Source organism: Patella vulgata, chromosome 7 (genome assembly GCF_932274485.2).
Source record: "Patella vulgata chromosome 7, xgPatVulg1.2, whole genome shotgun sequence".
Classification (NCBI taxonomy): Eukaryota; Metazoa; Mollusca; class Gastropoda; family Patellidae; genus Patella; species Patella vulgata.
In genome coordinates, this window is record NC_065885.2 from 51,110,483 (window position 1) to 51,123,748 (window position 13,266).

Here is a 13,266-nt window from a genome sequence, read left to right on the forward strand (position 1 = left end):
TGCACAAATAAAAATTTGTATTTTAAAATAACCATTTTTTTTTTGCTTATAATCCAATCCTTAGTGTACTGTCTTGAAAAATGAAAACAAAATTGAATACTTAAACAAGAGAAACAACTAAAAACAGCCATGTCTAAATAAATCTATGTATAAGATCAATTTATCCTCAATAATAGTCTGTACATGTAACTATCAATAATTTATCAAATTGTTAATTTCCGTTTTTCTATCATAATCATAGCCACAATTAATAATAGTAATGAGTTCTTATATTGTGCACAGATCCATTAAAGTTAATGCTCAAGGCATTAAAGTTAATACACAGATGTAACACCATATAAAGTTTGACAAGGCTGAGACATAATGAGTGACATTTTATCAACCCATTTTTTTAGTGTGAATAATTTATTTTTTTAATGAATGAGGACGATAGATAGATTTTGTTGCATACAAAAAGATTTATAGGCATTTTTGCTACATGAGAATAATTTTGCATTAATGCAACGAAGATAGAGCTTTGCCTGACACCTATAATAATTTAGCCTGTATATAAATGTTTCACATATTGTTAGATATATTTTGATGATGTGTGTTACATGTACATACAAATAGTTTAAATGATATTTTAATACTAATTAACATTATCTACTAACCGTTTCAAAAGACCAGTCTGGTGAAAAATCTGTAATAATAGCTGGAGATTCAAATATGTCAGATTCAATTTGCACAGATTGAGCACCAATAGCGGGTGTTATTGCTGCCACAAACTCACTTAGTTGTCCAGACCCAGTAGCAGTAGATTCACTTGGATTACAAGTCACATTAGGTGTATGGTGCGATCGTGATATCAACTTTTGACCAGCTGTATGTTGAAGACTACCCATGTTTTGATTATCAAGACATGAAGTACTATCAACAAGTGTCAAAGAGTTAGATAACGAGGTGCTTGATATATTTATCCCTGACGTCACAACAGGACCGGCAGGTGCACTAAGTCCACTTCGGGAATCAGCCATAGCACTAGAAGCTAGATCTGAACAGTCGTCCAGTTCTTGGAGATCAAGTAAATATTCCAGGTTGAGATCAGTTCCAGGAAAAGATGAAAAGCTGCCATCTAGGGTATCACAGTTATCACTGACTGATAGAGAATTGTCTTTACTGGTACCAGATTCACCGCCAAAACACTGAGCACCAAAATGTGAGGAAAAGTTGACATCACATCGAGTGGCATGATGTCTATGTTGATTGTCCAAAGATAGTGAGTTTTGACTTGTAGTTTGTCGTTTTATATCGGTGGTCTGCTCATGAAGATGGCTGTCATTTAGCTGCATTTGTAATGAGGATTTATTGGTTTCAGGAGGATTAGATATGTGTTCAGCTTGGTTCTGGTTTGAGGTTGTTTTTCTAACAACTGGAGATGGTATAATCGGGAGTGTGTTGATCATTGATGGAAATGACGTCTGTCTGTCAGCAGTATTGATGTAGGATCCAAGAACGTCTGAGTGGAGTTGTGACGTAAGAGAGTTATTGAGGATTGAAATGGGATGGGTGCTCTGGCCACTGACAATAATGACACCACTCCCCCCCTGTACATTGAGAATGAGAGGTCCAGAAGTAGGGTTGATGTCTGCGTTCCCAGCAGCTGCAGTAGCAGAATTTGATGAGGAAGATATGACCAGTTGATTGGTGCATATTCCCTGAGTCTGGCTTAAATGTATGTTTTGTTCATTTAGGGTGTTAAGTTGATTGTGAGCAACATTCAGTGTGGATTTGATTTTCTGAGATAATCTGGAGGTTTTGGAATGAGGGTTTTTCAGTGAAGGATGTAAGTGTGAAGTACTAGGACCGGCTTTATTATCTTCAACATCAACTGTCTGTTGAACCACTGACTCTAGTACATCATCCTACAAATTAGAGAAGTCATAAGTAATTCCACCCTTTTGATTTTTTCTTTCACTACGAACAATTACAAAAGAAAGTTTGCCAGGCAACAAAACATACGTCCACAGCAACTAAGTCGTCCGGGGAGTCAACAAGGGTTGTTGCATATTCACTAGTCAGCGGGTGCACCAGTCTGCCGCTATAATCATTGGAAATCGTTGAAAATTGATAGGCTTCTTCGTCTCATGACCTTAAACACTGTATTAAATATAAAGTCAATCGACAGGCCTTGAGATTTGACGGGTGCAATCATGCTACACCCACAGAGCGCCCGCAAATAAAAACTAGAGAACATGAATTATCGAGCCAGCAAATTATTGAATTTGGGCTCAAAATAGTTCCTTTATTCAGGTGCAAAGCTATCCTCAAGACATGGAATTATCAATTTAATGAGCAATTCCTAGGTGAAGAGGGGGGTTGGATAGCTGAATGGTTAGCACGTGCATGCTGTATCATAAAGTCTGTCATTTAGTCAACTGGCATGGTTTCGATTCCCCGGTTTTACGTGACAAGGAGTAGGGTCGCCTGTCCAACCTCGTGGGTTTTCTCTGGGTCCTCGGGTTTCCTCCCACTGCTAAAGACCCCTACGAGCAAGCTAATTATTGAAATAAAATTAAAACCATATGTTAGTCCTGAAGTGACCTAGTTTGTGTCGAGAGGACGTTAAACCCCATTTCTCTCTCTCCCTCCTAGGTGAAGAAACACATACAAGGCTTGGAAGGGAAACGTGAAATTTAGATCAGTTGTAAAGAATACCTAGAGGTGCATTTGTAAACTTTTATTTGAGAATTTTGCGAAAACTCTTTATAAACATTGACAGTTATGTTTAAAATAATTAAAAAGAATATGAAACCAAAAACATTTTCAAAATACAGAGAAGAAATCTTATGCTTTTGTCTCCATTAGAACCTCTATCTAACTCCAAAATTAGTAGCCAATCATAAATAGCGATTTACCAGTATGGCGGTGGCTACAATGTAATTTTATTATCTATCAAAGAGAGGCTTGTTTTTGTTTAATTATTTTATGTAAGTTGATAGTAATACGCACACAAGCTGACTTTACATGTCATAATTTGTGATTGAAAAGCATTATCGGAAGCCCAGTATCATTGTGTCAACATTCGGTGGAGTACCTACAATTGGATATTAACTTTAACCTCCAGAGCATCCACAAGATTTTTTAGAGTGATCAAGGGCCATAACTGTGGCAGTAACTATCGGAAATCGTAGAAAATCAAGTCTTTTTCATCTCATGACCATAAACACTGTGTATAAATTTAAAGTCAATTGGATATTAACTTTAGCCTCCAGAGTGTCCACAAGATTTTTTTTATAGTGATCAAGGACCATAACTCTGGTAGTAATTATCGAAAATCATTGAAAATCAATATACTTCTTCAATCAGATATTAACTTTAGCCCGTAGACCATCCACAACCAATTGTGGACGCCAGACTGCCGGACAGATGCCAGTGACAACAATATACGACCACATTTCAATGTGGGCGTATAAAAATTAAATAATTTTTAAACATACATCTTAAAAGTAACTATATTTGGCACAATATGAGTACAAAAAAAAAATGTTCCACTCATTACATCATAATGGATCATTTATGTTAATTTTCTCTGTGAAAAATAAACAATTGATTAACTTACGAGTAAATTATGTTCTCCAGGTCTACCTGAATTAACTGCAATATACAATTAAAAAAATAAATAAATCATTGGATACTGTAGTAAAATTTTCATATTCATACCATGCATTTTCAGAAACAAGATCACCACCATGTTTTGCACACACAAATTGAATTTTAATACATGATTTACATTTTTTGGCAAACATCTTATTATATTTCACAGCTTGATCCATGCTAATTTGTACTCAGATTGATTCTTTAACATTTAATTAATGCTAGGTTACCACTATCACGATTCGTGCTACGATTGAAATCTTGGTTTTGATCATGGAGTAATCGTGATGATCCTATCAGGTCTTATCATACATTAAGGTCAGTTGTAGCAATCGTGTTGATCGTGTCGAAAGGTATCTGACTCAATAGGGACAATCCTATCGTAATGCATCACACAACAGTGGGAAACTAGCCTGAGAAAACAAAATCATAATAGCAATGCTAGATAATCGTTAGGCTTGGATTCAATCAGATTTAAAACAAGCCCATCAATTTGGGGAGAGAGAGAGAAATGGGGTTTAACGTCCACTCAACACAAACTAGGTCATTTCGGGACTAACATATGGTTCAATTTTATTTACATAATTCGCTTGCACGTAGGGGTCTTTAGCAGTGGGAGGAAAACGGAGGCCCCGGAGAAAACCCACGAGGTTGGACAGTCGACCCTACTCCTTGCCACGTACAACCGGGGATTCGAAACCACGCCAGTCGACTCAATGACAGACTTTATGATACAGTGCGCGCACGCTAACCATTCAGCAATCCAACCCCCCCCCCCCCATCAATTTGGTTCACAGCTAATAAATATGGTGGCCATCTTGTTACATAGGGAGCCACACAGATCAATGAAATTTTTAATTCGTCATATCTTTGTAAATACTGTACGATACTGACCCATTTTTGGACTTATATATTTATATTAGAGTTTCAACTTTCACAATATTGTAGTTTTAAGAGAGTTTTTAAGTAATAAATGGTAAAATATTTGTCATACTTACACATGGGTCTGAGTTGATCAACAAGTTCTTCTTTGGTCCATTCTTTTTTCTCTTTATCATATGACATAACAGGAATGCTGAGTTTAGTGTTAGTAGGACAAGGTACATTTAAATAATGAACTAGAACAATGTCGGTATTCTGCAATAAAAAAAAAAGTAACATTCTAGATTATATAAAAACAACATTAAATAAAATACAAGAACAATGTCAGTATTCTGCAGTAAGCGAAACACATGCCAACAAGCAGTTTTACTGTGTAATGTAAATTAATCAACATTCAAATGTTGTGAAAATTACTCTGGAAGTACTTTAGTCTAATAATACTATTCTTGAAAGAACTTAACATTAATAAATTAAGGCAGTCAACAACGAGGTTCTTTCCATTGCTTATAATTTAATGAAACGCAGTCCATAAGAATGGACATCTGTCTGAGGACGTCAATTTTAAAAAACAAACTCACCTGTAAGAGCCAATAACATCTACGATGAAAAGTGGGTAAAATAGCAGAATGTACATATAATCCATAAATACACTGAAAATAAAATAGTTTTATTAAATACATTGGTTTTTACATAATTTGTAGGTAAATTATTATTACAAAACGTTGATATTACTCTACCAGTATTTATATTACGATACTAGAATATATTTTAATGATACTCAAAATATGTTTCACAAAAGCATTTACTATTAAATTAACATCAAATTAAAACAATTAAATACAGGGCTTCTAAATATAGTAATGGTCATAAGATATAAGATTACTATATAGTATTATGCTATGTAAGAGACTTTATGCCAGTTAATCAAGATAATATTACATTTGCAATGCTATTATCAGTAATAGTACTATAAATTAAATAAAATGTTATATTAAACATGCATTATGCAAGAGCTAAATCTTCCTATTGCAGGTCTTTCTTTAGGCCTGAAATGTTTTCTAAAGTATTAATTAGACATTAATTAACTGATCCAGGCCTTAATCAACTCTCGATGGCATCAGATTTCTCCGATATTAAATAGATTAGAATGGTTCAGCGATACTTTGATTTAATCAAATATGGAGGACTGAGACTTAGCTTCGATCAACCAGTACAGTGGTTGAAATTATTGCACACGTCTGTCAAACCTTCAAAGGCTAATATCTTCGCTTGCAATAGAGTAATTTGAATGAAATTTTCAAATTATTCATTTTACATCATCTACTTTCAAACTATTATAGCAAGAATGGCTAGTTCTTTATCTAAATCTTACATAATGTATATTTAAGAAAAATATCCTAACAAATTTTAATAATATTTACCTCTACACCCTGAACTTTGAGTTTCATATGATCTTCGCGAATGGTTTTAGCATCTTTACGTTTTTTCCAACAATATCCATCCTTCCGATATCTCACTGTTTTCCTGTTGTATAGCATCATTGATCCACTTGGAGGTCTAAAATATCAAACAGATGTTTAAAATGAAAATACATCTTTTAATATAAATGATAAATGATAATATTACAACGTTAAATGTTTTCAAAATAAAATGAACTTAAATGGAGTTGTACATCTTACTTTTCTGCACCAACCAAGCTAATCAAGACGAGTATACGTCATTCAGTGTACTATGGGGGAAATTTTGCCTGGACAGTGGAGCTGTCAGGGGATCTTTAATGTGCTGCCAATGGCATACACAGTGCCACTGGGGGTTTTTTGAACCACCACTTTTAAAACCAGGCTGGAAAATACAAGGAATCATTATAGCCACCACCTGAATCAAACCCGTGACCGTCTGGTTTATAAGCCACTAACATCCTCATCAAGACATTATGGCTCCGACAGTTTTCAGAATTTCATTGTGACATATGCTGATTCTGTCGGGTGTAGGGGTTAAGTCCTCAAGGTTGTTAGTTAAAAAGACAAACAAGAAACATTAATACTGTATGGAAGATGATGATATACCTTATCTTTAATTCTCTCATCTGCCATTCTTTATGATGATCAAAAGCAATCAAAATGGAAGCAATTTCCTGAAAGGCAAGATTGTAAAATACTTTATAATAATGAAGATTATGATAATCATTTTTAATAATTTCCAGCAAATTCATAGAAACAACTTCTGAAGACATAAATAAAAACAATTTTTGTCTGACGATGACAGACAGACAGACAGAAGTGATGACAAGCTCTGAACACATTTTTTAATAATTTCCAAGTCTACTTATATATCAACATGGTCTAAGAGATGAAAGTACATGTACCACCCAAGTTCCTAAAATTGAAAGCCCAGTATATTCTGGTATATCATTTATAATCAGTTTTCCTACCTCATTAGTATTCCATCTGTGACGACTTTCAAGAAATTCTGTAGCGGGGGGAATTTTGGTCAAAGGTAAGGGTAGTTCTATAGTTTCTCCATCTAAAATTCAAATATTTACACTTTATATATAATATCCACATTTTGTATGTGACGACTTTCAAGAAATTCTGTAGGGGGGGGGAATTTTGGTCAAAGGTAAGGGTAGTTCTATAGTTTCTCCATCTAAAATTCAAATATTTACACTTTATATATAATATCCACATTTTGTATGTTTAATTGAAATTTAAAACCTATTATCAAAGAAGTAATAGGTCCATATATGAAGGTCAGAATGATATGAGAAAATCAGGTAATTAAAAGGTAAATTTAGTTGAGGCATATTCATTTCACTCAGCTGAGATAATAAATAAAGATAGGTTGCCAGGCAACGAAACATACGCCCACAGCAGCTAAATCGTCCGGGTAGTCAACAAGTGTTGTCACATATTTTTACTTCTTTCGGTAATGAAACATTTATAATACACTAAAATCTGATTAAGAGTAACAACACATGAAGTAATTATCAGAAAACCATTAGAATTTGTTTGTTTTTTATAAAGTTCTGCCTCATGCTAACGTTTAGTATACAAAACCTTTAATATCATGGATTTAGCTGTTCAAGTCATAAAAATTCATTGAAAATCAATATACTTGTTCGTCTCAAGCTCTTAAACTCTGTGTATCAATCTGAAGTCAATCGGATGATAACTTTAGCCTCTAGAGCGTCACAAGATTTTTCAAAGTGATCAAGGGCCATAACTGAGACAGTAATTATCAAAAATCACTGAAAATGAATAGACTTCTTTGTGTCATGACTTTAAACACTGTATATAAATTTTAAGTCAATCGGATATTGACTTTAGCCTCTAGAGCGTCCACAAGATTTTTCAAAGTGATCAAGAGCCAGAACTCTGGCAGTAAATACTGAAAATGAATAGGCTTCATCGTCTCATGACCTTAAACTCTGTGTATAAATTTAAAGTCAATCGTATATTAACTTTAGCCTCAAGAGTGTCCACAAGATTTTTCAAAGTGATCAAGGGCCATAACTCTGGCAGTAATTATCGTAAATTGCTGAAAATCAATAAGCTTCTTCCTCTCATGACCTTAAGCACTGTGTATAAATTTAAAGTCAATCGGATATTAACTTTGGCCTCTAGAGCGTCCACAAGATTTTTTGAAGTGATCAAGGGCCATAACTCTGGCAGTAATTATCGAAAATCACTGAAAATGAATAGACTTCTTCGTCTCATGACCTTAAACACTATGTATAAATTTAAAGTAAATCGGATATTAACTTTGGCCTTTAGAGCGTCCACAAGATTTTTTTAAGTGATCAAGGGCCATAACTCTGGCAGTAATTACCAGAAATCGTTGAAAATCAATAGGATTCTTGGCTTCATGACCTTAAACACTGTGTATAAATTTAAAGTCAATCGGATATTAATTTTAGCCTCTAGAGCGTCCACAAGATTTTTTGAAGTGATCAAGGGCCATAACTCTGGCAGTAATTATCGGAAATTTCTGAAAATCAATAGGCTTCTTCGTTTCATGGCCTTAAAACATTGTATATAAATTTAAAGTCAATCGGACCGACTGACGGACGGGTGCAACGACAATATACGACCACATTTCAATGTGGGCGTATAAAAACATATCTACCTTGATTTTTGGGATGTTCAGGTATCAAGGATGGCTCTTCCATGATTATTAGATCAAGGTCAACAGGTGACCTTTTTTTTTACTCTCTACTCATAACTCTGAAATGGGCAAAAACCAGATGATTAGATTTTAAAAATTAGATGAACATACATAATAAATAATATTTAAACATGACCACTACAGCCTAATTTATGAGTCATTGTCACAAAAATGCTAGGCCCTATGTACTGTTGATTGAAAATACATAGTAACACTATATACACTATTATGACAAAAAATACAAATGTAAGATTTAAAACAGCTTAAGTCAAAATCTTGAAATACAAGGAACATGTTTATGACCTCTTATCCTACTACTGGTATATAACCATAAATTTTATGAAGAAAAAAGTCTATACCAGAAATCTTTAACATAGATTAAACTGGTTTCATATTATGTTAAACAGCTACATATACATGTACCAGTTAAAAGACTGTACAGAAATAATAAAACTATGTGTATAACTTGTAATTTGTCTGTCGAACTAACATTGTGTAAATATTATATGATAAAATCAATAAAATAAATTGATCATATCTTCACTATGATTTGAAAAGCAATTGTATATATTATTATATACAGATCTAGGTCACAGTACCTTAATTATATTTAATGTTAAATAACAGAACAAGAGAGAGAGAGAGAGAGAGAGAGAGAGAGAGCATCCACTCCACACAAACCAGGTCATTTTGGGACTAACATGATACAATTTTATTTCAGCAATTGCTTGCACGTACGAGTCTTCATCAGAGGGAGAGAGCATCTACTCCACACAAACCAGGTCATTTTGGGACTAACATGATACAATTTTATTTCAGCAATTGCTTGCACCTACGAGTCTTCAGCAGAGGGAGGAAACTGGAGGACCCTGAGAAAGCCCACAAGGTAGGGCAGGTAACGCTACACCTTGTGTAGCGATAGGAAACAATGACATATCTTATGAATTATCTAAAGTACTCGACTACACAAACACATTCTAATGTAAGAAAAACACTGATTAATTTATGAAACAATCTTACCATATTTCAAACATCTGTAGAGTTGATCTAATTTAAATAATTATATTGATATCAGTTCTACTTATGCAAGAATAATACTAGTTTTCCGGTGATCAGTTTAATACAGTTCCATCTTTACACTCAGCAGAATCTAAAATACCAGTACTCAGTATCACTAAAACTTTTTACTGCAATATGAAAACAAATTTTTTAAAATGTTTACATATACCTAATGTATTTCTTTGGAATATGTGGGATACCCAAAACTTGAGTTTTTAAAAAAAAATAACAAAAGCGTTATTTCAAACTGTTCATCTGAATTGAGAATAATGCCTTTGCACTAATTTGGCAGAGGTTCAACAAAGACAAGATAGGCTGTCATATTAAGAAACTTACACCCACAACCCTAGTCAATAATGGTTGTCACCACAACCAATGCACAGAAGTAATTATCAGAAATATCAAAATCTGATCTCTAGGTTTTCCTACCACTAACATAAAAAAAAACACACTTTAGCTGAACTTAAAGAGTTACGGCAAACTGTTAAAAATCAACAGAAACACAATTACTGGATTCTAACCTTTGCCTCTTAGAGAGGGTCAACAAGATTTATCAAAGCCATCAAGAGCAATAATTCAGAAGATAAATAGACTTGTTCATATCATGAACATAAATACTTTATAGTTTAATATTAATTTTGATGGAGTGACAGACAGACAGACCATTGGCGGAAACTACAATATATGACCGCTATTCAATATGTGCACATAAAAATAACTAGGCAGACATTATAGGCAGGGAACAATCATTTTAACAGCCAACAAAAATACGCGATTTAAACAACATTTAAACTATACTGTTATAAATCCTTGAGAGGTGTGAAAATTTGAGTTGACAATTTCTGTAGATATGTGTTTGTTCTCAGGAAAAAATATGAAATGCTTCATTAATATTTAGATTTACATTGAATCATTTCTGTTTATACTGTAATTTCTAATCAATTATGTTCAGCAAAATACACAAAGAGTTCCAATAGAGTAGGCATTCTTTGGCGTCTGGTTATTCCAGTCTAAACCAGTAGTATTCTCAAATGGGATATGTTTACATGGCTGTCGCCGTCGGTAATTTTTCACAGGTGATTAGCAGCACTGCTAATCAAAAAGTCCAATTTTGCCAAATGTGATTACCAAATTTAAAAATTGATTAGCAGTTTTTCAGTTTCAACATAAAACACCTAAATAACAAGATTATTTTAATTTTAATTCATAACAAATGATTAGATTTCATTCTTAAGATTATTTTTAGAATTTCAGTACTGCTACAGGTAGCTGTGAACATTTCTGAATGTAGACTTTTGGTTAGGCCTTATGTCTGAAGCCAATTTTGGCTCACATTTATTGTCCCTAAATAAGCTATATTTACAGGGCTGTCGGTAATTTTTCACAGATGATTAGCAGCACTGCTAATCAAAAAGTCCAATTTTGCCAAATTTGATTAGCAAATTTAAAAATTGATTAGCAGTTTTTCAGTTTCAACATAAAACACCTAAATAACAAGATTATTTTAATTTTAATTTATAACAAATGATTAGATTTTATTCTTAAGATTTTTTAAAATTTTAGCACTGCTACAGGTAGCTGTGAACATTTCTGAATGTAGACTTTTGGTTAAGCCTTATGTCTGAAGCCAATTCTTGCTCACATTTATAGACCCTAAATAAACGGCTGTGTTGTATTTAATACGTATAACCATTTAACATCAATATAAAAAAAAGTCCTTCTTAACCAGTATACCGACAGTTCTCTTGCTGACTGACAGGCCGGGATAATCAAGATTATTTTCCACGAAACGATCATAAAGCTAGATCAATAAATCTAATTTAGAAACATGCATGTTTGGCAACTCATCAATTATTTTGAGAACCTTGTAAAAACAAAAGAAAAATACTACTAGTCTAGTATGCTATTCTTGCCTAATGAAGGAGCTTCCGAGATATTAATTTTACTAAACCAAAAGGTGCCGCTCCTAACGGTATACATGTAGTTCATAATTAATATAGCAAATTGAAAAACAAAATAAACGTAATTTTCTAAAGCTACTGTACTGTAAGTGTAACAACAAATCAGCTATTATTATTGTTATTCAGAATCATTAACAATAGATTTTATACGTCTTTAATAGTCGATAGATGTGTTGAAAATTTCACATGCAATGTCAATTTTTATCCTCATTGACTATACTATTTCTCGCACTGCGTTCCTAGACAGAAATCAGTTCGGGTCTAGTCACTGAAGCGTGCACATTTGCTGTGGCGTGTCCAACTTTTAATTGAGAAAAGTTTGGCTGTGTGGGGCACCCTAACTGTGGATGATATTGAGTTAGCCACTTGGTTCCTTTAACTCAAAGTAGGCCTATCCATACTCTACTTAAGAATAATCTTAAGTTAATTCCACATTTTTATTTTATTACCTAAGATGATGCTGCTTTATTTTTTTTAATATACAGTACGGTGAGATGTGAATGTCACAAATTAAAATCACATAGGCCTACATCAAATTATCAAAGCTGGTATAGTTTAATCTAGCTAATTTTTCAAGCCAGTCTCTTTTTTTTATGTTTACGACAAATTATCGTTTACGACAACGTGAACGTCTATATTAGTATAATTCAATGTCTGTTAAATCGATGATTTCAGGATGGAATCTCCAATATAATCTTTGGGTGGTAGATTCTACTAAAGTAAAACATAACAATTGTATCAATTTTTGAAGAAATGATATCAAAAAACATGTGAAATGTGGATAATTTAACTAAAATTCTATTAGACATTACCTCTCGTCAAGACTAATGTGTATTATCCACTGTGTTACGCATGCGCAAGCGGAAACAATATTATCAGCATTAAAATTTAAAGGGTAGAACACAGGACAGTAGTTAATTAAAATGGGGGGTTGGGATGGCCTAGTGGTCTAGAGTGTCACGCTTCGACCTCTAGCTGGCCGGTCACCTCTGGCTTGCGGCTGTGGTTTCAATCCCTGGTGTGAGCGTATGTGGCATGGAGATAGGGGCGCCTTCTCAACCTCGTGGGTTTACTCCGGGTACTCCGGTTTCCTCCCACACGAAAGACCCCTGCGCGTGCGCTAAGATCATGAAAATAAAAAAAAATAAAAAAAAAAGACAACTTGTCTGCGATATCACCTTCGGTGGAAGCGGACGTTAAACACTAACAACACACACACAGTAGTTAATTCAAACAGATTACACTTTAGAAAATCAATTAAATATTAAAAACATCAATTATTTACATAGAATTACATGATTTGTTGAAATGATTGCTGTGAAACAGTCACTGTCAATCACTTTAAAACGTTTTTAGGTTTTTTTAGTTTGCTTTAAATTACAGCGAAACTGTCATGATATTTAATAACTGTTTTTAACATTCTGATTGTCTTTTCTTTTTTTTTTCTTTTTTTTTTACAAAAATAACCGTCAGTCTACACTAATCACTAATAGTCACTATAATATAGTGTTACGCTTATGTTTCCAAACCTGAGCCAATACTGGCAATAGAAGTAGAAGTTAAT

General features: G+C 33.7%; 1 protein-coding gene across 1 annotated transcript in view; it reads right to left on the reverse strand.

Moving 5' to 3' along the window:
- Positions 1 to 12,546, reverse strand: part of LOC126828591 (calmodulin-binding transcription activator 1) — a 30,594-nt gene extending 18,048 nt beyond the window's left edge. The window contains exons 1-10 of the mRNA XM_050558455.2: positions 12,515 to 12,546; positions 9,703 to 9,869; positions 8,644 to 8,741; positions 6,950 to 7,041; positions 6,585 to 6,652; positions 5,940 to 6,075; positions 5,097 to 5,168; positions 4,635 to 4,773; positions 3,602 to 3,636; positions 654 to 1,904 (exon numbers count right to left, since the gene is read on the reverse strand). Of these exons, the coding sequence (XP_050414412.2) occupies positions 654 to 1,904; positions 3,602 to 3,636; positions 4,635 to 4,773; positions 5,097 to 5,168; positions 5,940 to 6,075; positions 6,585 to 6,652; positions 6,950 to 7,041; positions 8,644 to 8,686 (1,836 nt within the window). The 5' untranslated portion in view covers positions 8,687 to 8,741; positions 9,703 to 9,869; positions 12,515 to 12,546. The remainder of the gene's footprint in view (positions 1 to 653; positions 1,905 to 3,601; positions 3,637 to 4,634; positions 4,774 to 5,096; positions 5,169 to 5,939; positions 6,076 to 6,584; positions 6,653 to 6,949; positions 7,042 to 8,643; positions 8,742 to 9,702; positions 9,870 to 12,514) is intronic.
- Between the last annotated feature and the right edge of the window lie 720 nt (positions 12,547 to 13,266).